The 23,081-nt window shown below is 41.8% G+C and overlaps 1 protein-coding gene across 4 annotated transcripts in view; it reads right to left on the bottom strand.

Annotated features, from left to right (window-relative positions):
* Window positions 1-23,081, bottom strand: part of CERT1 (ceramide transporter 1) — a 418,213-nt gene that overhangs the window by 29,494 nt on the left and 365,638 nt on the right. For all 4 annotated transcript variants that reach the window (XM_033929301.1, XM_033929302.1, XM_033929303.1 and 1 more), the window contains one exon: window positions 7,775-7,903. In XM_033929301.1, coding sequence (XP_033785192.1) covers window positions 7,775-7,903 — 129 coding nt within the window. The remainder of the gene's footprint in view (window positions 1-7,774; window positions 7,904-23,081) is intronic.

The following is a 23,081-nucleotide window of genomic DNA, read 5'->3' on the forward strand; positions in this document are numbered from 1 at the left end:
TTTGGAAATGGTGGCCTTGTAAGCAGGAGTGCCCCGTTCAAAAGAATGAGTCAGCACAAATAGAAGGTCAGAGAGATGAAAGTTGTTAATGACCTACAGAAAGCAAAGAAGCACCCTGCGCACATCAAGTTTCTTCAAAAGGTGATCTTGTAGCCTGGAAACAGTAGGCTGAAACAGACAAATACACCTCCTGATGAACATGAAAGCCAAAATCAACTTCGAAAGGAAAGAAGGAATCATGTGCAAAGAAGACAAGACACCAAGAATCTGTAGAACGGCTCTCAACAAGAAAAAGCCTGAAGCTCGGAGACATGACTTGCTGAAGTAAAAGTGACAAGAAAGACAACCGGGAAAGTCAAGGTCAAGAGAGAAATATCCTGAATAGGCTCAAAGAGAGCTGTGGTAAAGCCAAACAGAGCCTTGTTGATCAGTGGTTTAATGCAAAGAGTTTCTTGAAGAAATCTGGCAATAGCAGGGTGAGACATCCAAGACTAATGACATTCCCGGGCTCTGAAACGAGAGCCCAGCCACATGGACATGAAGGGATGTCACAGTGAGGCCTGTATCTAGACCAGTCGGAAGGAAGGTGAACCATCGAAATCAGAGCAGAATACGGCTTCGACTATATTTGGCCACATCAATGCTTGGAAATTCTGCCTTGCCCCAGCGTAGGCAGACAGTAGTCAACTACATAGACTTGAGAAGCATGGCAAACACCATCTCCGAATAGCTTGTGTGTGCTAAAGTTGCACATGCAAAATCCATGCCATAAGGGCAAAGTGAGCCAGGTCCTCCATAGAGACCAGATCCTGAGAAAAGCAGGTCCGGAGGGGCACAGAACTAAAGGCCGCTACCTATGTGAAGACGGAGCAGATCTGTGTACCACGGCCTGCAAAGCCAGTTCGGAGCCACCAGAATAACACAGCCTGGAAGGGTCACTATCCACCAAATAACTTGGTCTATCATGGGCCAGGGAGGATAGACATACAGGGGAATCCCCCGAGGCCATGGCAGCACAAGAGCATTGAGATCTGTGCTGTCGGGCTTGGATCTTCGGCTGAATAGAGGCATCGTCACAACCTTTGCCGTGGCTACGAGTACAAAGGGGGGCCGATCCCAGTGCTGTACAATGGCTTGGAACATCCCAGAGGACAGCTCCCACTTGACCATATCCGAAGCCTGTCTGCTGAGGGATTTGACTGGTATATTATCGACTCCCGCAATGTGTTGCAGAAAACACCTGCAGAACACATATCATTCACAGAAAGAGAAGATGAGCCTCTTGAACAAGAGAGGTTTTCTTGGCATCTCCCTGGCAAGGGACATAGGCTACTGCCGTTGCACTGTCGTAGAAGGTTCTGACCATCGCACCAGAGCCAGCCACATGGCTCTCAGCATCAGCCAGTCAATCAACGATGTCTAGTGGGAAAAATTCATACCCCGTTAGAGGGGATGAGTACAGTGGGCTTCCTAGCCCCAAAAAATGTCATCTGTCATCAGCACGACCTAGTAGTCAAACCTCAGTAGTACGCTCCTAAAAAGCGACTGTGGGAGAAGCCACCAAGCCATGCTGGCCTAAGTTTCCAGAGCCCAGGAAAGACTGCAGTCTTGTGCGGAGTCCAACAAGAGAGGCATATGCTATGCTACAGAGGGCCCACATCCAACGTGGCTGCCAGGGACTGTAGGACCTGAAGACAGCCCCCTGTTGATGGAGCAGGTTCCCACAAGAAAGAAGAAACCGTGAGAACACAGCTTCCATCAGTTGCCTCTGTAAGATAGACGTGGCCCGCTGCTGTGTCGAACGGAACACCCAGGTATTCCAGAGGCTGCGTGGACATCAGGCTGCTCCGTTTGGATATCACAATTCAACCAATGCCCTTCAGAATGGAGATCACCGGATCCATTATATTGCGGACCCTCAGCTAATGAGAGTGCTCTTATCAGGCAGCTGTACAAATAAGGGTGAACTGGCAGACCCATGTTTCATAAATAAGTTGCCACTACCAGCATCACTTTGGAGAAGGTACAGAGAGCTGAGAGCTGGCAATGAATGTTTCTCTTTGTTGTTGGTTTTTTTTCTTAAACATGAAACCGCAAGCATGTATGGTGTGCCTGGAAACATTGTTATATGCACATAAGTTTCCATGAAATCCAGAGAGGTAAAGAACTCTCCTGTGGTCACTGCTGCAATCTGTCTCCATAACACAAGCTTTTCACGCATGAACCCTCCTGGTAAGTTCCCTTCCTATGCGTCCCTTTACCTTCATGCTCAGACTAACGCATAGCCAGTTTCTACCCAGTGTTCTGTATACCTCTTCCCTTCATGATACTGACTTTCCCCAACCTCTCTCTTCACCCCAAATCACAGAACTCAACATCACACCACTCACTTTTTGAATCCATTACGTCACCCTCCCTTTTGTCCACTACCCCTCTTCCCAACCCTAAAGCTTCAATACTTTCTCCCTCTCATTTAGCCAACCCCACTCTCCCTGCGTACATTTTGTCTGCGGTGCAGCAGCACTCCTATGCCTCTTTCACTCTCACCCTTATCTTCGTGCTCCTTTTGCTCTCTACTGGGAATATCAACCCCAATCCTGGTCCTTCCAACCAACTCCCACCCTACTCATGCAGGCCACACATCAATGTCACCAATCTTATTTCTGTTCCCCCTCCTCCCACTGTACTTATGTGCCCTGTGGAATGCCCACTTTGTCTCCAACAAGCTTGCCTATATCCACAACCTTTTCATCTCTCAATTTCTCCATTTGCTTGCACTAACTGAAACCTAGATCTACTCTGAAGATTCTACCTCAGCTGCTGCCCTGTGTTATGAAGATTACCTGTTCTCCCATATGCCTCGCCCAGTTAGTTGTGGAAGTGGTGTTGGGCTGCTACTCTCACTCTCTTGTAGACTTCAACTCCTTCTTCCATCTCAGTCTCACCGCTTCTCTTTAAGTCCACTCTATTCGTCTATTTACTCCTCTCTGCCTCTCCACGTAGCTGTCATTTACCAACCCCCTGATAAGTCCCTCTCTTCCTTCCTCACTGACTTGACTCCTGGCTTTCCTTCTTTCTTAAACATTCATTTCCCTCCGTCATTCTTGGCGGTGATTTCAACATTCACACTAACAACCCCTCTTACTCTTATGCATTTAGGCTTCTATTTCTAACATCCTCCATCACCCCTACCCACCAGAATGTCCACTGCCTTGAACTTTTCTTCTCCAACTGCTCCTGCCCACCAGAATGTCCACTTCCTTGAACTTTTCTTCTCCAACTGCTCTATCACAAATTTCACCATCTGATAACTTTCACAACCCCCCCCCCGTACCAGCTGATCTTCACATGTACATTTAGGAATCTTCAGGCCATTGACCTGTGCACTATCACCACTGCTGTTTCACCCTTCCTCTCTATCACTATGCTACATAAGTCTGTAAATGAGGCTGTCTCCTCCTATACTACCACTCTCTCCTCTGTTCGAAATACCCTTGTTCCTCCCACCCCACGCTCTTCAAGGCATGCTAAACCCCAGTCCTGGCTAAATTTTAAAATCCGCCACTATGAGATTCTGTGCCAGGTCTGCTGAACGTCTCTGGCTCAAATTCCATACGCATGCTGACTTCATTCACTTTAAATTCCTCCTGACTTCCTTTCAGTCTGATAAAGGGGATGGAACTCCTCTCATATGAGGAAAGGCTAAAAAGATTAGGGTTCTTCAGCTTGGAAAAGAGATGGTTGAGGGGAGAAATGATTGAAGTCTACAAAATCCTGAGTGGAGCAGAACGGGCACAAGTGGATCGATTTTTCACTCTCTCAAAAATTACAAAGACTAGGGGACACTTGAAGTTATAGGAAAATACTTTTAAAACCAATAGGAGAACATTTTTTTTCACTCAGAGAATAGTTAAGCTCTGGAATGCATTGCCCGAGGTTGTGGTAAGAGCGGATAGCATAGCTAGTTTTAAAAAAGGTTAGAACAACTTCCTGGAGGAAAAGTCCATAGTCTGTTATTGAGAAAGACATGGGGGAAGCCACTGCTTGCTCTGGATCGGTAGCATGGAATGTTGCTACTCTTTGGGTTTTTGCCAGTTTTGCCAGATTGGCCACCGTGACAACGGGCTACTGAGATTGACAGATCATTGGTTTGACCCCGTAAGGCTATTCTTATGTTCAACAAGACTACCACACCCGCCTGACTCTCTTGGCTTCAACCCTTGCCACCTCTTTGCTACACTGAACTCCTTAGTCAGGGCCCCCCCCCCAACTCCATCCCCTCTGTTACTCTCCACCCAGACTATAGCTGAATATTCTACTACAAGGTTTTAAAAAATTAACCTTGAGTTCTCAACTGAGCCACCTTCCCGAACTCACTCTACTAACCCGCCCTTGCCACCTTATCTCCCTTTCCTGAAATCACTGAGGAAACCACACATTGTTTCCTCAACCAAACTCACCATCTGTTCCTCTGATCCCATCCACACCCATCTACTTACAGCTACTTTATCTCTCCTTCTGTCATCTTCTCTATCTGCTATATCCTCAACTGTGCCGGATACTTTCAAACATGCCGTTGTTACCCTGCTCCTCAAAAACCCTTTGCTGGACCCTTCCAATTATAACCCTGTCTCCCTCCTCCCCTTATCCAAACTACTTGAACATGCTGTTCACTTTTTCTAATTTCGAGGTATCCTTGCTCTGCTTCAATCGGGCTTTCACCCTCTTTATTCTATAGAACTGCCCTTACTAATAGTCTCCAATGTCCTCTACTTGATCCTCATCCTCCCTGATCTATCTGCGGCTTTTGACATGGTAAATCACCACCTACTCATCAATATGCTGTCCTGATCATCCTCCTTGATCTATCTGCCCTTACTAATGCCTCCAATGTCCTCTACTCCATCCTCATCCTTGATCTATCTGCGGCTTTTGACATATCACCTACTTATCAATACGCTGTCCTTGCTTGGGTTTCAGGGGTCTGTTATCTCATGGTTTTCTCCCTATCTTTCCCACCACACTTTTAGTGTATGCTCTAATGCTGTGGTTCCCAAACCTGTCCTGGAGGACCCCCAGGCCAGTCGGGTTTTCAGGATAACCCTAATGAATATGCATGAGAGCGATCTGAATATAATGGAGGTGCCAGGCATGCAAATCTGCTCCATGCATATTCATTAGGGCTATCCTGAAAACCCGACTGGCCTGGGGGTCCTCCAGGACAGGTTTGGGAACCACTACTCTAGTGGTTCCTCTTTCACTGCCATCCCACTATCAGTCAGTGTACCTTAGGGCTCTTGTCCTGGGATCACTTCTTTTTTCTATCTACACTTCTTCCTTTGGTGCTCTAATCTCTTCTCATGGCTTTCAGTATCACCTCTATACAGATGACTCACAGATATCTCTCTCTACACCTGAAATCTCTACATACATTCAGGCCTGGGTCTCAACCTGCCTGTCTGATATTGCTACCTGGATGTCTCACCGCCATCTAAAATTAAACATGGCCAAGACTGAGTTCCTTATCTTTCTTTCTAAACCCACCTCTCCCTCTTTCCCCATTCTCTATTTCTGTGGACAATGCCCTCATCCTCCCAGTATTGTAGGCTCAACACCTTGGGATAATGTTTGACTCATCTCTCTCCTCTTCACAAATACAAAAGCCAAAACCTGTCGTTTCTTTCTCTATAACATCACTAAAATCCAATGATTCCTTTCTGAGCATACTGCTAAGTCCCTCATCATCTCTCGCCTAGACTATTCCTAATATGGAATCTAGAACTGTATAGCTATATTTTAGGTTATTCTTCCGAATGGGCATCACTTTGCACTTTTCCATATTAAATTTTATTTGTCATTTAGATGCTTCTCACTGGCCTTCCGCTAAACCATCTCTTGCCCCTTCAATCTATTCAGAACTCTGTTGCAGCCTCCTATTCCGCCAATGTTGCTATGCTCATATAACCCCTCTACTCAAGTCACTTCATTGGTTTCCTATATGTTTCCGCATACAAACTCCTCTGACTGACCTATAAGTATATTCACTCTGCAGCTCCTCTCTTCCTTTCATCTCTCTTCTCTCCCTATATTCCTCCCCATGAACTCTGCTTTTTGGGTAAGTCTGTCTTATCTGTACTATCCTTCTTCTATGGCCAACTCTAGACTCCATCCCTTCTACTTTGCTACACCATATGCTTGGAACAAACTCCCTGTCTCTGGCAGTATTCAAATCCAGACTTAAAGCCCAATTCATTGAAGCTGTTTTCAATTCCTACTTGCTAAGCACCCATATCTGTCTTATCATTCCCTCTGTAATTTCCCCACGTGAGCACTTTGTATAGATGCACCATTTTGTCCAGTTTGTCTGTCATAACTAGATTGTAAGCTTTTTGGAACAGGGACTGTCTCTTCCAGGTTTTGGTGTATAGCACTGTGCATGCTTGGTAGCACTATAAAAATAAGAAGTAACAATACTGCTTTCATGGTGCAACCACACCTTGAATAGTGTGTGCAATTCTAGTCAAAAGATGTAGTGGATTTAGAAAAGGTACAAGGAAGAGTGACGAAAATGATAAAGGGGATGGAACGGCCTTCCTATGAGGAAAGGTTAAAGAAGCTAGGACTCTTCAGCTTGGAGAAGAGACAACTGAAGGTAGATGTGAATCGTTTGTTTACTCTTCCTAAAAATACTAGGATTAGGGGGAATATAATGAAGCTACTAAGTAGTAAATTAAAAACAAATTAGAGAAAATATTTATTCACTCAACAAATACCATATATACTCAAATATAAATCGATCCGAATATAAGTCAAGATCTCCATTTTCCCCCATAAAGGAGGAAAAATGGTTGATTCGAATATAAGTTGGGTGGCTTAATATTCAAGTGCTCTGTCCTGTCAGGCTCTGCACCCAGCCCCCTCCCTGCCAGGCACTGCACCTAGCCCCCTTCCCTCCCCCTCCCTTGTCAGGCACTGCACCCAGCGCCCTTCCCTCCTTCCCCTGTCAGGCACTGCACCAAGCTCCCTTCCCTTCCTCCCCTGTCAGGCACTGCACCCAGCCCCCTTCCCTCCCTCCCCTGTCAGGGTATGGATATTTTGCTTCTGCTAACTGAGCGACTAGTGCCCTATCGGACTTAGATGTTTCTTTGATTATGCTCCTCCATGGTTTTAAGTTACAGTTCAGCCATCTTAGATTACCCACCTCTGTATCGTTCCATAGTGAGCAATTCTGGTCACTGCATGTCAAAAAATGTAGCAGAATTGAAAAAGTACAAAACAGAACAATCAAAATGATTCAGGGGATGGAATGACTCGTATGAGTAAAGGTTAAAGAAGTTAGGGCTCTTCAATTAGCAGAAACAATGGCTGAGAGGAGATATGATAGAGATCTAAAAACCCAGATGTAGATGAATGCAGGAGTGAATCAAACCAACTAATGGAATCATGAAGATACAAACAAGACTGGTGTCAAGATCAATCAAAAATACTTTCTTTAATGCAAGAACAAAAATGATTATCTCTTATTGTTTTTAGAGATATGCTTGTGCCTGCTGAATATTTCTGCAAGGTTACAAATAAGATGCCCAGCATTATTTGCTGCAAACTATTTCATACCCAATTGTAAATTCTGAAACATTTTTAAATTTCAGAGTTATGATGCTCAACTTAAAGCATGGCACAGAACCTTCATATTAGGATTAGGAATTGGCAACAAAAGCCAAAGTGGGGAGAATTAAAAAAAGAAAAAGCTACCAAAGCACTGTGCACTACTTACAGGAGCACTGTCATGATCCACAGAAAAGTTACAGACAATCCAAGTATCAGGGTCATTTTCAGTAACAACTGGTATCATTCGAATGGCAGATAGATACAACACATCCCGCTGAGATGCAGGCCATACTCTCTACAGAAAGAAGAAATAAACTGTAAAAGCAGAAAAGATAATTTGGAATTTTATTTAACTTTTTCAAACAGATCATAGGTGTAAAAACTGTCATTAGTAAAATCAAGTAATTTACTTACTAGCAGATGTTTTCCATGGACAACAGAATTCAAGTGATTACAGATGGTGACATCATCTAATAGAACCTATATGGAGAAGCTTCTTCAGCTTATAATACTCTCAAAAACTTATAAAAAGTACTACAGTGTGTGTACAGTTTTCCATTTGTTTTTGTCACGCAAGATCTCTTTAGTGTTTAACAAAGTTTACATAGAAGACAACTCTTAGGGGAGTTTACATAGAAGGCAACTTTTAGGGATGTGAGATCTTGTATCCTGTTGTCTAAGGAAGACACGTGCTACAGAAAAATAAATTTGGCTTTATCTAGGAACAAATGGCAATTGAACACCCTAGCTAAAGGATGCCTTAAACAAAATGTGAATAAAAACTATTAAAAAAGCAATGCAAAAAGCAGACATCAAGAAATGTTTTGGCAGCAGCAAGATTTTTATATTAGATTATTTTTAAAGTAGTCCGGACATGAATATAAAGTGAGTCTAGGGGGGATAGTTGGAGTTTAATCCCCACAGAGATTTATGAGAATCAACTGACCAAATCTACTGTTACCTCAGGTTTTTTCCCCCCCATAGAATGACAACAAACATTGTAGGCCTACAAATTTCTTCCAGACCAACCATCCTCAAATGAGTTACAGATGCAACTATGGCTCCCTCAAGGGTCATGCCTGCTTGACCATAAGGTTATGAGAGTCAGTCTGCTATCCAATTGGATATAATATGCTTGGCAGTCCCATGCCTTATTGGTGTTAAAAAAACACAAAAAGCTGGGAGAAGTTTGAGGGATATAGCCCACTTCAAGCAGAAGGCCAAGTCTAAGACTTGTTTGCAATTAAAATTATATGATAGACAAGATCAATGTCTGAGAGAAAAATTTTGGATCATCCTTCCCCACAAAAAAATTACACTGTACCATCAATGCTAATACAGTACTCCGGGAGATATTCACACTATTCTTTTGGAATATCTTACCCTATCGCCTTGGAGAACACCTGCTAAGGGTAACTTTGCTTTCTCTGAGAACAAGAAGGATACAATAGTCTTACATTTGGGACTCCCTAACTATAGGGTGCCTTCAACAACAACAAAAAAGGGGGGTGGATATGGAGAAGACCCTGCAACAGGCAAGGGTTAATGAACTGTAATAACAGACAAAAATCTGTAATTTTTTTGAGGGGAAGGTAGTCTGGAACAGAAAATAAATGAGCATGGGGTAAAACTGGACCCCCAAAAGATTCTGAAGGCCTGTCTGGCCAAACTGACTTAAATGTCTGGAGGCTTGTTCCAAATAGTAGTGAGATGTGAATGTATGGACTGAAACCACGTTGCAGTTTTGCAAATTTTCTCTGTGGAGATTGATTTTAAGTACACTATCAATGCAGCCATAGCTTCAGAGACCACTCTACCTGGGCATGAGTGAAGGAAATGAAATCTGCTAGCCAATTAGAAAGTGTTTTTGCTGATGTCAGATTCCATTTTGTTTGGATCAAAAGAAACAAAAAACTAGATGGACTTTCTGTGGGTTTTAGTCTGTTCCACATAGAAGTCCGACTCTTTTGTAGTCCAACATGTGCAGTGCTCTTTTTGTTCCTTTGTGGCTTGATATCTTGGAAAGAATCTTGATAAAACAATTTTCTAGTAAAGATAGAATATTGCTATCACCTTAAAAATAAATTTAGGATGTACAGTGGTACCTTAGTTTACGAGCATAATTTGTTCCAGAAGCATGCTCGTAAACCAAAATAAATAGGAAATAATGGAAACTGGCGCTGCTCCCCCCACCTGCTCGCAAAGGCCCCCTCCCCGCGTGAACAGGCACCCCCCGCCCGAACAACTTGAACTTACCCCCCAGTCTGGCACCGGCACGCAGCCCACAGGACGTGCCGGTGCCGCTTGAAGATCTTCCTGCCTCTGCCGGGCCTTGAGTATGCATCTGCGCATGCTCAAGGCCTTCTAATTCTCCCTCTCGCCGGGATTCTCCAGGGTCTTATAAATCCATATTCCTAAATATTTTATACCCTCTTCTTTTCAAAGAAAAGGGAACTGGTCAAACAAACCTTTTTGAGAATGTATATTAAGCGGAAGAATCTCAGATTTATTCCAATTTATTTTATATCCTGAAAATTTTCCAAATCTTCCAATCAAATCCAATAAATGTGGAATAGTAGATCCAGGATTCCTCAAATGAAGCAATATATCGTCTGCATATTCAGAAACTTTATATTCTCACCCAGTATAAGGAAAACCTTGAATCTCCTCTGCTTGTTGAATAGCCAATAATAAGGGTTCCAATACAATATCAAACAAAAGAGGAGATAAGGGACATCCCTGCCTAACTCCCCTCTCCAGACGAAAACTGTCTGAAAAAGAATTATTGAAAGGGGACAGGTTTAGAACAAACGCTAGGAAGTTCTTTTTCACCCAGAGGGTGGTGGATACATGGAACGCGCTTCCGGAGGCTGTGATAGGCAGGAGCATGTTACAGGGCTTCAAAGAAGGTTTGGATAGGTTCCTAGAGGTAAAAGGGATTGAGGGGTACAGCTAGGAGTAGAGGTAGGTTAAAGGGATAGGAGTAAGAGGTAAGTTATAGAAATAGGCAGGGACCACTGCTCAGGCAATAGACCTGATGGGCCGCCACGGGAGCAGACCGCTGGGCAAGATGGACCTCTGGTCTGCCTCAGCGAAGGCAACTTCTTATTTTCTTATAGATACTTGAATGATAAAGAATAGTTTGGGTGGGGGGGTTATTGATCTGTAAGAATCTTGTAATATTTTAAGTGATGTCTATAGTATAAATGTTTTATTTATTGTTCTTCACTTATTGAAATTATTTTAAAATTGTATTTCCCCAACATGTGGAAGGAAAAATTATGTCTTACCTGTTAATTTTCTTTCCTTTAGACGTAGCAGATGAATCCAGAGACTAGTGGGATAGCACACATCGACCAGCAGGTGGAGATAGAGACCTGATTAACAGGTGGTCGTCTTGGATGGAACCTCTCCTTCAACTCCAGTATCGCCTCTGCCCAAGCATCCGGAACCATAAAATGTCTCAGAATGCAAAAAACTTCTTTCCCATAACAAATGTCCGAGATATTAATGCAGAACACAACTACCAACCACAACAAAACCTCCAAAACATGCGAAAGGAAAACCCAACAGACAATACGCAGAAAGGGCGGGGCTCTGGATTCGTTTGCTGCATCTAAAGGAAAGAAAATTAACAGATAAGACATAATTTTCCTTCATTATCAAAGGCAGCAGATGAATCCAGAGACTAGTGGGATGTAGCAAAGCAATCCTCAAACCGGGTGAGAAGCAAAAGCCGCCTCCGGGAGGACTGAAGCACTGAAACCAGACTCTGCACGTGCTGCCACATCTAACCTATAATGTTTAGAAAAGGTATTCTTAGAAGACCAAGTAGCTGCACGACAAATCTCCAAAAAAAACCCTCGAGACTCAGCCCAGGAATTAGCCATCGCTCTAGTGGAATGAGCACGAAGGCCCTCCGGCAACCGCTTCCCCGCTACCAAATAAGTGGAAAGCAACAGTCTCCCTGATCCATCTAGCAATCAAAGCTTTAGACGCCGCCATACCCTTGCTACGTCCGTCCAAACAGCACAAAGAGATGATCTGAACGACGAAAGTCGTTAGTAACCTGCAAATAGTGGAGAAGAACCCTACGCCCATCCAGGAAACGAAGCGAAGAGAAGCGCGCTCCCCAATCCTGCTTCCGAAAAGCAGGAAGAGAGACTGGTTGACATGGAAGGAAGAGACAACCTTCGGAAGAAATGAAGGAACAGTCTGAATCGAGACCCCTGAATCCAAAAAGCGTAAAAAAGGGTCTCTGCATGACAACGCCTGTAACTCAGAAACCCGTCGGGCTGAAGCCATAGCTACAAGAAACACTGCTTTCAATGTGACATCCTTCAGAGTCACAGTGGACAGAGGCTCAAACGGAGCCTTCTGCAAGCCTCTGAGGACTACCCTATGGCTCCAGTCCGGACAGAGCTTCTGAACAGGCGGACGAATATGTTGCACTCCTTTCAAAAAAATGAACGACATCAGGCTGAGCCGCAAGGGAAGAACCAGATACGCGGCCTCTATAACAAGCAATCGCCGCCACTTGAACTTTAAGAGAATTATAAGCCAAGCCCTTGGCAACTCCATCTTGCAGAAAGGATAGAATGGTAGTTAAAGAAGCATTGAAAGGAGAAATACCCTGAGCATCGCACCAAGAATCAAACACTATCCAGACTCTAGGATAAGACGCAGAAGTAGATCTCTTTTTTGCTTGGAGAAGAGTGGAAATAACATGCTCAGAATATCCTTTACGTCTCAGGCGCGACTTTTCAATAGCCAGGCCATAAGACCAAAGCGGGACGGATTTTCCATGTTGATCGGACCCTGATGAAGTAAATCTGGAGTCACCGGAAACCGTAACTGGTTTTACCGACGAGAGGCTCATCAGATCCGCATACCACGGTCGGTGCGGCCAGTCCGGAGCTACCAATATCACCGAGCCCTGAAAGCGAGCCACCTGATGGAGCACACGACCTATCATAGGCCAAGGAAGAAACATATAAAGAAGACGACCGCGAGGCCAAGACAGAGCCAACGCGTCCACCTCCTCCGACTCCTGCTCCCTGTGTCTGCTGAAGAACCGAGGAAGCTTTGCATTTCGAGACGATGCCAAGAAGTCTATTTCCGGAACGCCCCATCGCTGCACCAGCAGCTGGAATGCTTGAGTGGAGAGTTCCCATTCTCCTGGATATAGAAGATTTCTGCTGAGAAAGTCCGCCTGAACATTCGCTTGTCTTGCAATGTGAGCTGCCGAGAGAAGAGGAAGATGAGCTTCCGCCCATTGAAGCAGAACTATCGCCTCGCTTGCCAATTGAGGATTGCGGGCACCCCCATGTCTGTTTATATAGGCCACTGCCGTGACACTGTCTGAAAAGACCATGGTCGGCCGATCCTGAATCAAGGCCTGAAACGCCAGCACTGCCAGCCGGATCGCCCGCAACTCCAGAAGGTTGATGGAGCACTGAGCCTCGTCTGGAGACCAGACCCCTTGCGCTGAGGACTGAAGGCACTGAGCCCCCCAACCCCACAGACTGGTATCTGTCGAAATTATGACCCAGTCTGGCGACTCCAGCGGCATACCTTTGAACAGATTGGTCCCGCAGATCCACCAATGCATGCTGAGAGACGCTTGAGGAGTCCAGTGAAGACGACAATTGTAATTCTGAGACACAGGGGATCACCTGGAGAGAAGCGATTGCTGTAGTAGTCTCATGTGAAAGCGAGCCCAAGGCACTACCTCCAGAGTTGCCATCATCGAGCCAAGAACTTGCACATAATCCCATACTCTCGGAGCGGGTGACTGCAGAAGGAGATGCACCCGAGACCGCAACTTCTCTCCCCGAGCTCTGGGTAGAAAGACTTTCCCCACTTTCGTATCGAACAAGACTCCCAGATGTTCCAATGACTGGGAGGTCAGGACCTTGTCCTATGCCTTAAGTAGTTCTGAGTAGGGCCAGCTTAGTTTACCTGGGCAGGTAAGAGTGAGCAAACATGAAATAAAAAAATTCAGCTATTACACTTTCTCACATTGCATCAGGATTTACTAATTAGAAAAACTGTTGATAGATAGGGCCTAATCCAAGAGCAAGTGAGAATGTGGATTAGTAGCTATAAATTAATAAATGAAAAGTGGATAAACTGGAATAAAATGATCAGAAATACAAAAAGTTTAAAAACAGGAATTTTAAGTTACCATATGGATTTGATATATGTCATGTGCTTGACGGATATAGGGAGGCAGGCTAGTGATTGATGACTACCATATCAAATATACCCCAGATGGGAAGCTTAAGTTTATAGAGCTTCTTTGTGTTAGTCACCAGCCTGAACTAGGCCAATCCTCAGGGAAATGTAGGCAGACAGGAGTTGGCTTTTGACCTGGTATCCACATACCAGGGGGCCCTGGTTTACCATGACTTGAGTTTGCTAAGGACAAATCTAAACCACATGTGTATCATGGTATGAATTGATCCAAAGTTAAGTATCAGAAAGTTAGGAAAAATTACATAATATAAATTTTCTTAGGTAGCTATAGGAATATATGTTAACAACCAATATAGATTAGATAGGAATATATGTTATTTTGATTTTCATATATCTGAAATCCTGAAGAGATCCTGATAAGGCAACAGATGGTGTTTGACCTCTGACCTTGAGCAACTTTTTTACGTAGAACCTTGATGGGAGGGGTACCTGCTCCTTTCCATCTTTTCTTTGTGCAGTCTTTGTGAGACAGAGATCTCAGAATAGAAAAGAACACTGACATTTACAGGAAAGAATATAGAAGCTGAGGAGTTCTGTAAGTATATTATAATATTGGTCTATGTATTTCTTCTTTTTATAAAATATGTAAGCTTAATGTGAGAATGTAACTTTTTTAGATATAAGAATGTAATTTGTGACACGCCTATATGAAGCTAGCCTTATATGGGAATAAATAATGTGAATCAATTAGACTGCAGATGGATTGTAACGAAGGAATGTCATCATTTAGGATATATATGGACGTGTAACTGGTAAAACGTTGGAATTTTTTATGAGCAAGGCCAGCTTTTGGCTTCTGTAATAATTCTCTGATGCAAAATGATACTCAATTGATTTGCTAATCAATTAATTGAGTACTCTTATGATCTAATATTGATATCTAATAAAAAATAAGATTTTGGATTTTATTACAATATTTTGCATCATTATTTTTTTCCATTTTCATTTTACAACCCTAGAAAGCTATAAGTACGCATGTGTGCAATTATCCTGATCAATTGGCGACCGCGGCAGGACCGCAGCATACTTTGCATTTCTAGGTTTCATTTTTTGAACCTTTGGGTTTCTTTTGGACGTGCAACATAAGATATGTCTGTTCTTTGATTAACAGACTGGGGGGCCCTTTTTGAAGCTACGGAATACTGTGAGTTATATGTATATTTTATTTGCATACTAAAACTAATTGAAAAAAAAAGAAAAAATAATTAAAGTCAGACGTAGGAGGAATTAATGCTTTGTATATAGGCATAGTGTTTGGGGATATTGTATTATATGTTTAGTTTGTTAAGATTTGGGGGTATAGAGGAAAAATTGTATCTTCGGTTTGCTTTATGACTTTATTTCTGCTGTCTCTCTGGCCAGATTTTTTTTCTTTCTCTCTCTGTTTTTTCCCTCTCTGGTTTTACAGCTGTCCTGTTAAGGTTGGCTGTGAGCGCCCAGGGCAGTGTGTTTGTAAATACCTCCTGGGGTTTGTTTCTTAAAGTGTTTGGTTTTGAAGTGTTTTGTTTGCTAAGAGGAGAAAGTATTTAGGTGATTTAGGACTTGTTTGAGAGTAATTGTGAATAGTCATGTTGCCGATAGAAGCAATAAAAAAAGCTAATCCATTGTTATCTAATGAGATACAGCATTTTCATGATAAATGGTGTAGAAAAGCAGTAATTAACACTGAATCATGGACATGGCCGAAAGAAGGGTCTGTATTATGGTCAGACTTATGTTGTTTGCGAATGTGGATTTTAGATTCAAAGAAAGGAAAATCCCAGCAGAAACATTTAGAATACTGGCACTTGTGGGATGAAGTATGTGAGGATTCTCCAGGATCCCCAACACCAGTTGTTAAAAGATAAAAATACAGGTTTTTCTACGGGTCAAGGGGGGAGTTTGGAGCCCCCACCATATTTAGAGCCTGGGAAGGTTAAAAGCAGTTTATATCCCATTCTTACAAGTACTCCAGAAGTAGCAATTGGTTATACACCTTTAAATGTAGCTAAAGAAAAGACCCCCCTATCCACTGTGGGTCAAACCTCCATACCCACGGCACCAACATCAGATAGCCAGACTAAAGACTGGGTCTATGTATCTGGAGTCTTACAAATGAAACCTGTAGAGACAGATTCTGAGGCATCCACAAATGCAGATGCAGAAGAGGAGGTGATTGTTCGAAAACCTAAAAACCCTGTAACGGGGAAGCTAAAAGGGCTTCAGACACGTCAATCAGATTTAACTATGAAAGCCCTGCAGAATTTAGAAGAACAGACAGATGTATTACATAAGTGGGTAGAAGACTTATCAACAACGGGAGTTCAGGATAGAGGTGCAGCTGCTTATGTAAGCCAGGCTATGATACCTAGGGATTATGTAGCACAGCAGGAAAATTCCTGGCTCTATGTGGTCCCATGATGTGATAATTTGTCTGGCTGGACTGAAGTATCCAGCGCACAGATGGAGATATGGCCCAGAAATGGTTCTTTAGATCCAAGTAAATTAGATATAGCACGATTTTGCATACGGGATGGGAAAGGAGATCCACAATGGGATTACCCATATATGCAAACGGGTTTAAGAATTTGGGAGAAATATGAACAAAGCAATGTAAATAAATCTCAGGAGCTTAGAAATGAGGGATCACCCATTTTACAAGCACCCCTGATTTATAAACCCCTAACAGGAGGAGGTGTAGCCACTACATATATACCCTGGTCTTTTATGGACCAGGAAAATATTAAGAAACAGTTACCCTCCATGTTAGGAGGAGCCAGTAATTGGATAGCAAAATTTGAACAAATAACGGCAGGATATACACTAGCAATAGGGGATATTAAGCGGATGCTATACCTTTGTCTAGGGGGGTCAAGCTAGCCAAATTTTTACCCAGGTAGGATTTCCAACCTTAAACATTACTAACTCTGCACACGATGGTTCATCATTTAATGCAGTTAGACCCCAGATTTGGCATGTGATGCGTATGTTATATCCTGATCATAAAGCTATGAACAGGATAATTGCACACAAATTTAAAGTAGGAATGGATATTTATGAGTTTATAAAACGGTTTGAGGATAATTGGGAGAAAGAAACAGGAGAGCCTGTGTTCGCACAAGGAATGATAGCTGTAGCTTTTCAGATGTTGAAAACTACTTTACCTAAAAATATACAAGCCAGATTAGATGCTGTAGTTGGTTTGGAAAACAAGGTTTGGGCAGAGATAGTGTCCCATATCACTCACTATTGCAGATTAACTGAAGATGAGCTAAGTAAACAGGATAAGGAATTAGTGCAACTGCAGAAAAAGGTTTTGACAATGCAAATTAAAGAGGAGCAAGCAAAAGGAAAAAACCGAGAAAAGAATGACATAGTTGTGGAACTGGCTCAAATTAATAGGGCTAAGAATCCAGAAAGGTCGCAAGTGAGATGCTGGCAGTGTGGATTGATGGGACATTATAAGAATGAGTGTAGAAATGAAGCAGTAAGTCGAGGAAGATTTAGAGGAAGTGGTATAATGCGGGGACAAGGAAGAGGAAATTTTAGGGGTGTACGAGGACAAGGTAGACCCGGAGGATGGCAACCCTGGACAGCGCAGCAGCCACAATTCTGGGAACCTGAGTCAGGAGAGGGATTTGGAAGACAGGATTGACTATCTCAGTATATTTCTTTCAAAATTCCAAAAGGTAAAAAGGGAGATCCATGCCTTCAAATTAAAGTAAATGGACATAATTATAATTTTATTGTGGATACTGGAGCCACTATGACTACTTTAAATTTTATCCCTGTAGGAGCAGTACTTTCAAAAGAGAGTATTACTACCATGGGGATAGAAGGGCAGGAAAATGAAAAATATTTGCTAGAAAATGTATCTCTGCAAATTGAAGGAAAATGGTTGCATATGCAAGTGGTATATACGCCTGAATGTCCAGTGAATTTATTAGGAAGAGATGCACTGCATAAATTGGAAGCTACAATTGTGTTTGAACCAGAATTACCATGCCAGTGGGATGAAAGGCAGGGAGTTCTGGAAACTTGTCTATGGACATCGTTACGAACAGGAGAACAGACAAGTAAGCCTCCACCATTTGTGCACTCAATATTATTGAGTGTACAAGATGATATGGGTGTTCTGGGTCAAACACTAGATACTACATTTTGGATAGGATTACCACCTCCTAAGGAGAATTTACCCTCTAAGAAAGAGGAAATAATGAAGTATGTATTGGACCATGTACCAGAAGAATTATGGATGAAATATGGAAAAGTGAAAACTGTAGATTCTATACAAATTGAAATGTTAAAAGAAGGTGTAGGACCAAAAATAGCACAATATCCATTGAAGCCAGCAGCTATAGCAGGAAGTATTCCTATAATTGAAGAATTAGTAAAAGAAGGGATTCTAGAAGAATGTTCATCTGCCTGGAATACTCCTTTGTTTCCCATACAGAAATCAGATGACTCATACAGAATAGTGCATGATTTGAGGGGTTTGAATAAATTAATTCAGTCTGAGTATCCTGTAGTTGCAAATCCTGTAACAATCCTGAATGATGTCCCTTTAGGATCTTATTTGACTGTCATTGATTTGAAAAATGCATTCTATACTATTCCACTGCATCCAAAGTCACGTCCTTATACAGCCTTTACCTTTGATGGTAAGCGTTATTGTTGGGCACGTCTCCCTCAGGGGCTATCAGAGAGTCCTTCTGTGTTTTCAAGGATATTAATGCATGATTTGCAAATTTTTAAAGAACGGCTTCCACCAGAAATACATTTGATTTCTTATGTAGATGATTTGTTATTGTCTGCGCCTACTGTGGAAGATAATGTGAAATATACTATTGAACTGTTGAATTTTCTGTGTGAATATGGTTATGTGGTTAATAAGGAGAAATTACAAATAGCAGAAGAAGAGGTTACCTTTTTAGGGTATCGTGTAGGCAAGTCAGTACGAGCCTTAACTAAAGATTTAGTGCAGGAAATAGAAAAAACACCCTTACCACAGACAGTGAAGGAATTATGAGGATTCTTAGGACTCCTTAATTATTGTAGACAATGGATACCGTGTTTAAGTACTAGGACACTTCCTTTGAGGGCTAAATTGAAAGGAAATGTTCAGAGCAGAGATAGAATTCAATTAGATTCAGCACTGGTGGTGCTGATACAGGAGTTAAAACAAGCAATTAGAGATGCTCCACAGTTTGTTTTACCTTTGATTGGGACAGAAGTGCAAGTACATTTACATATTGGAAACCCTGGATGGGGTGCAGTTTTACAACAAAATGACAATGTTTGTGGATATTTATCTGGAAGTTTTACACCTGTGGAAATGGGTTTTTCTCAGTGTGAAAAAGGTGTAGTGGCAGCTGCAACATTGGTAGGAAAACTTATGGATTTGTTGCCATACAGTCATATCACAGTACATACTTCCCATGATATTTTGAATATTTTAAAATTGCCAGAAGTAGTGTTTACTAGTCAGCGTATAGGGAAGTATTTGGCTCTGCTTACCACTGGTTTAGTGGATGTGCAACCAAAAATGAAGGATAAAGATCCAGCACAAGTGTTTTATGCTTTTTTAGGAATACAAGACAGTACTGAACACGAGTGTTCAGTTCTCATTCCACAGCAAAAAATGTTATTACAATATGACAAACCCCTAGGTGAGGGATATATTTGTTTTATAGATGATTCCAGTGCTACAAACAGAGCAGCATTTGCTATCACAATGTATGATAGGGATGCTGACAGCACTGAGTGGAAAACTTATTGTTTACCATCAGATCAATATTCAGCTCAGACTGCAGAATTAGCAGCATTAGTCCAGGTGTTACAAGACAATATAGGAAGGAAAGTTACTGTCTATTCAGATTCTGCATATGCTTTAGGAGTAGCAAAATTGCATTTAATGACATGTAAAAAGAGAGGATTCATAGACTCTGGAGGTCATCCAGTTCAACATTTACCTTTGATAGAGAGATTGGATAGATTATTGCAGCAATACCCAGAAAAAACATTGGCATTATGTAAAATTAAGGCCCATGATAAGAAAGATGAATCGTGGGAGCAATATATGCATAATCAGACAGATCTAGCAGCAAAATGGGCTGTAGAGCAACAGGGCATAATGCTAGTACAGACTAGAGCTAGGAGCAAGATTACAAAGGAACAAGAAGAGCAAAGACGACTGCTCCTAGATGGCGTAACAGAGGAAGAGATTCAACAATGGACAAATTTACAGTGTCAGTGTATAGAAGGTATCTAGTATAATTCATCAGGTGTGCCATGTATGGCACAGGTACCTCTGGTGATAATGATCCAACAAATGCACAATGCCTTACATGAAAGTGCAGCTACTTTGATTAGTCAATTGTCACAGCAAATCTGGCATCCTAATTTAGAAAAAATAGTAAGACAAACTGTATTACGTTGTGCTGTATGTATAAAAACTAATCCTAGAGGTACTTGTGTAGCACCAGGCACTCTACCTATCCCGCAGGGACCTTTTCAGAAGTGGCATGTGGATTTTACAGACATGATAACACCTTGTAAAGGTAAGAGGTATCTGTTACTTTGTGTTTGTCCTTTTTCGGGCTGGATTGAAGCCTACCCCTGTAAAAAAGAAACAGCAGGAGAAGTGGCAAAGGTATTCTTAAATGAAATTATTCCAAGACATGGAATTCCTTATGAGATAGCCACAGATAATGCCAGCCACTTTAAAAATGCATTATTACAAGAATTGGCAAATTCACTATTGATTAAGCACAAATTCATAACAGTTTACCATCCTCAATCAAACAGTTTTGTTGAAAAATTGAATGATTTAATAAAAACTGCATTGCGAAAAATTATGCCATTGGAGTCTAAAGACTGGCTAAAATATTTGCCAGCAGCACTCTATGTAGTGCGCAATAGGCATATGCCTAGATTTGCTTTGACTCCTTTCCAAATTGCCACTGGAAGAAAGATGCCCCTTGCTTTTGTGAAACCGGGAAATTGTACTAATGATACTTTATTTTCTGATTATGTTGTAGCATTACAGACAGCTATAGCAGAGATTCAATCGCGACGAACTCCAAGTAGTGTGGATCAAGCACTTCCAGTTTACAGATTCCATCAGGATCAGTGGGTGTATAAGAGGTTACATACAAGAAATATATGGACTCAGCCATACTTTTATGGACCTTTTCAAGTGGAAGTGGTGTTCCCTTATGCAGTGAAATTAAAAGGGTATACACCGTTAGTACACGTGAAAGACATTAAACCAGCACCCATTGCTAATACCTGATTACCTGAGCATATCTATTGTTCCTGCAAGGAAATCAAGGACTAGAGACACTATTAGTAGTTCATCTCATTGCTATTATTATATTTGCATATTTTCAATACTGTTTATTTTTAGTTATTCTAATTAGATATTAATTTTAGCCATGTTACTTATTTGGTGTTCTCCATTACTATTCTTTACTTTTTTCCACCACACTTTTGCAGAATGGAATCTTTTCTTACCTATAGTGGGTCAGGGAAATTCCTATGAACAAATGAAATTTCGTGTAGCTAGGTATGCTAATGTAAGCAATTGCTGGGTTTGTGCCCAGCTTCCACAACACTCTAGTGGGTTACCTTTTCGACCTTTTGCATGGAATGTTTCTGATCTTTGTTATTATTCTCTTTATCTTATGCCACGTAATGGCTTAGTTGCACCACAGTTTAGTCATGAAGGAAATTGTTCCTCTATGGTTCAATATTCTCTTCTTCAAACATTTACTCGTTATGCTTTTAGTTTTGACCCAAATAAACCACCAGCCCCAGTTTTAGTTAGACCCATGAGAGGATTTCTTTGTTATCATTCTAAAAGGACAGATAAAACCACCTGGTATGCTGGAAAGAGTTCATGTCAATATTATGTTTCTTCAGATGGTCCAAATATTTCTCTTTCACTGGGAAATATTACTGTTTCTACCTATTTTACTGACAGGCAACAATTTGCCTGGCTTACAGGTGTTAGTAATTATTTGTTACCCTCTTATGCTGACTGCTGGTGGATTTGTGGCCCATATGCATACAGATGGCTTCACGAGGGTTGGTATGGGACCTGCTATATCGGGTTCCTATTACCCCCTGTGAGAATCCTATCTGAATTGCCTCCTACCCAACCAAAAAGAAATACTCCTCTCATTTCTGAAGGAGAAAGATTTGCTATGATCCTTTTACCTAGTTATGGAGTAGGTAAATTAATCCAAATTATAAAAAAATTATCCATCCTTATTGAAACTATGGGTAATGAAACAACAGCAGTTACTCAATCTCTGTCACTAGAGCTCAGACAAACACGCATTGTAGCTCTTCAAAATAAGATGGCACTCGACTATCTCCTAGCAGCCCAGGGGGGTACATGTGCCATCATTGGACAAGAATGTTGTACTTATATTCCTGACTCCTTCTCTGACCAGCAAGCACATATTACATCTCTAGACAAGGCATTGCAGAATTGGGAACAATTTAAGGTAGAGGATAAGGGTTGGTTTGATTGGCTAACTGCATGGATGCCTAATATATCATGGGTTAAAGGCCTATTGGGTGTTTTAATAGGCCTGGCTTTTGTGTTTCTGATTGTGTGTTGTAGTTTATCCTGTATAATTGGCATTGGAAAAACATGTTTGCAGAAAGTGACTCCCAATCTTACGCTGATCCAGAGAAAAAGTCATGCCCAAAGCAACCTCAGAACAGAGCAAGGTAAGGCCACTAAAGCTCCAGGTGTGGGTCCTGGTGTGGTACCCCACTCCACGACCCAAGGGGGGCTCAGGACCTTGTCCTATGCCTTAAGTAGTTATGAGTAGGGCCAGCTTAGTTTACCTGGGCAGGTAAGAGTGAGCAAACATGAAATAAAAAAATTCAGCTATTACACTTTCTCACATTGCATCAGGATTTACTAATTAGAAAAACTGTTGATAGATAGGGCCTAATCCAAGAGCAAGTGAGAATGTGGATTAGTAGCTATAAATTAATAAATGAAAAGTGGATAAACTGGAATAAAATGATCAGAAATACAAAAAGTTTAAAAACAGGAATTTTAAGTTACCATATGGATTTGATATATGTCATGTGCTTGACGGATATAGGGAGGCAGGCTAGTGATTGATGACTACCATATCAAATGTACCCCAGATGGGAAGCTTAAGTTTATAGAGCTTCTTTGTGTTAGAGTGACCAGCCTGAACTAGGCCAAT

Source organism: Geotrypetes seraphini, chromosome 1 (genome assembly GCF_902459505.1).
Source record: "Geotrypetes seraphini chromosome 1, aGeoSer1.1, whole genome shotgun sequence".
NCBI classification, from domain to species: domain Eukaryota; kingdom Metazoa; phylum Chordata; class Amphibia; order Gymnophiona; family Dermophiidae; genus Geotrypetes; species Geotrypetes seraphini.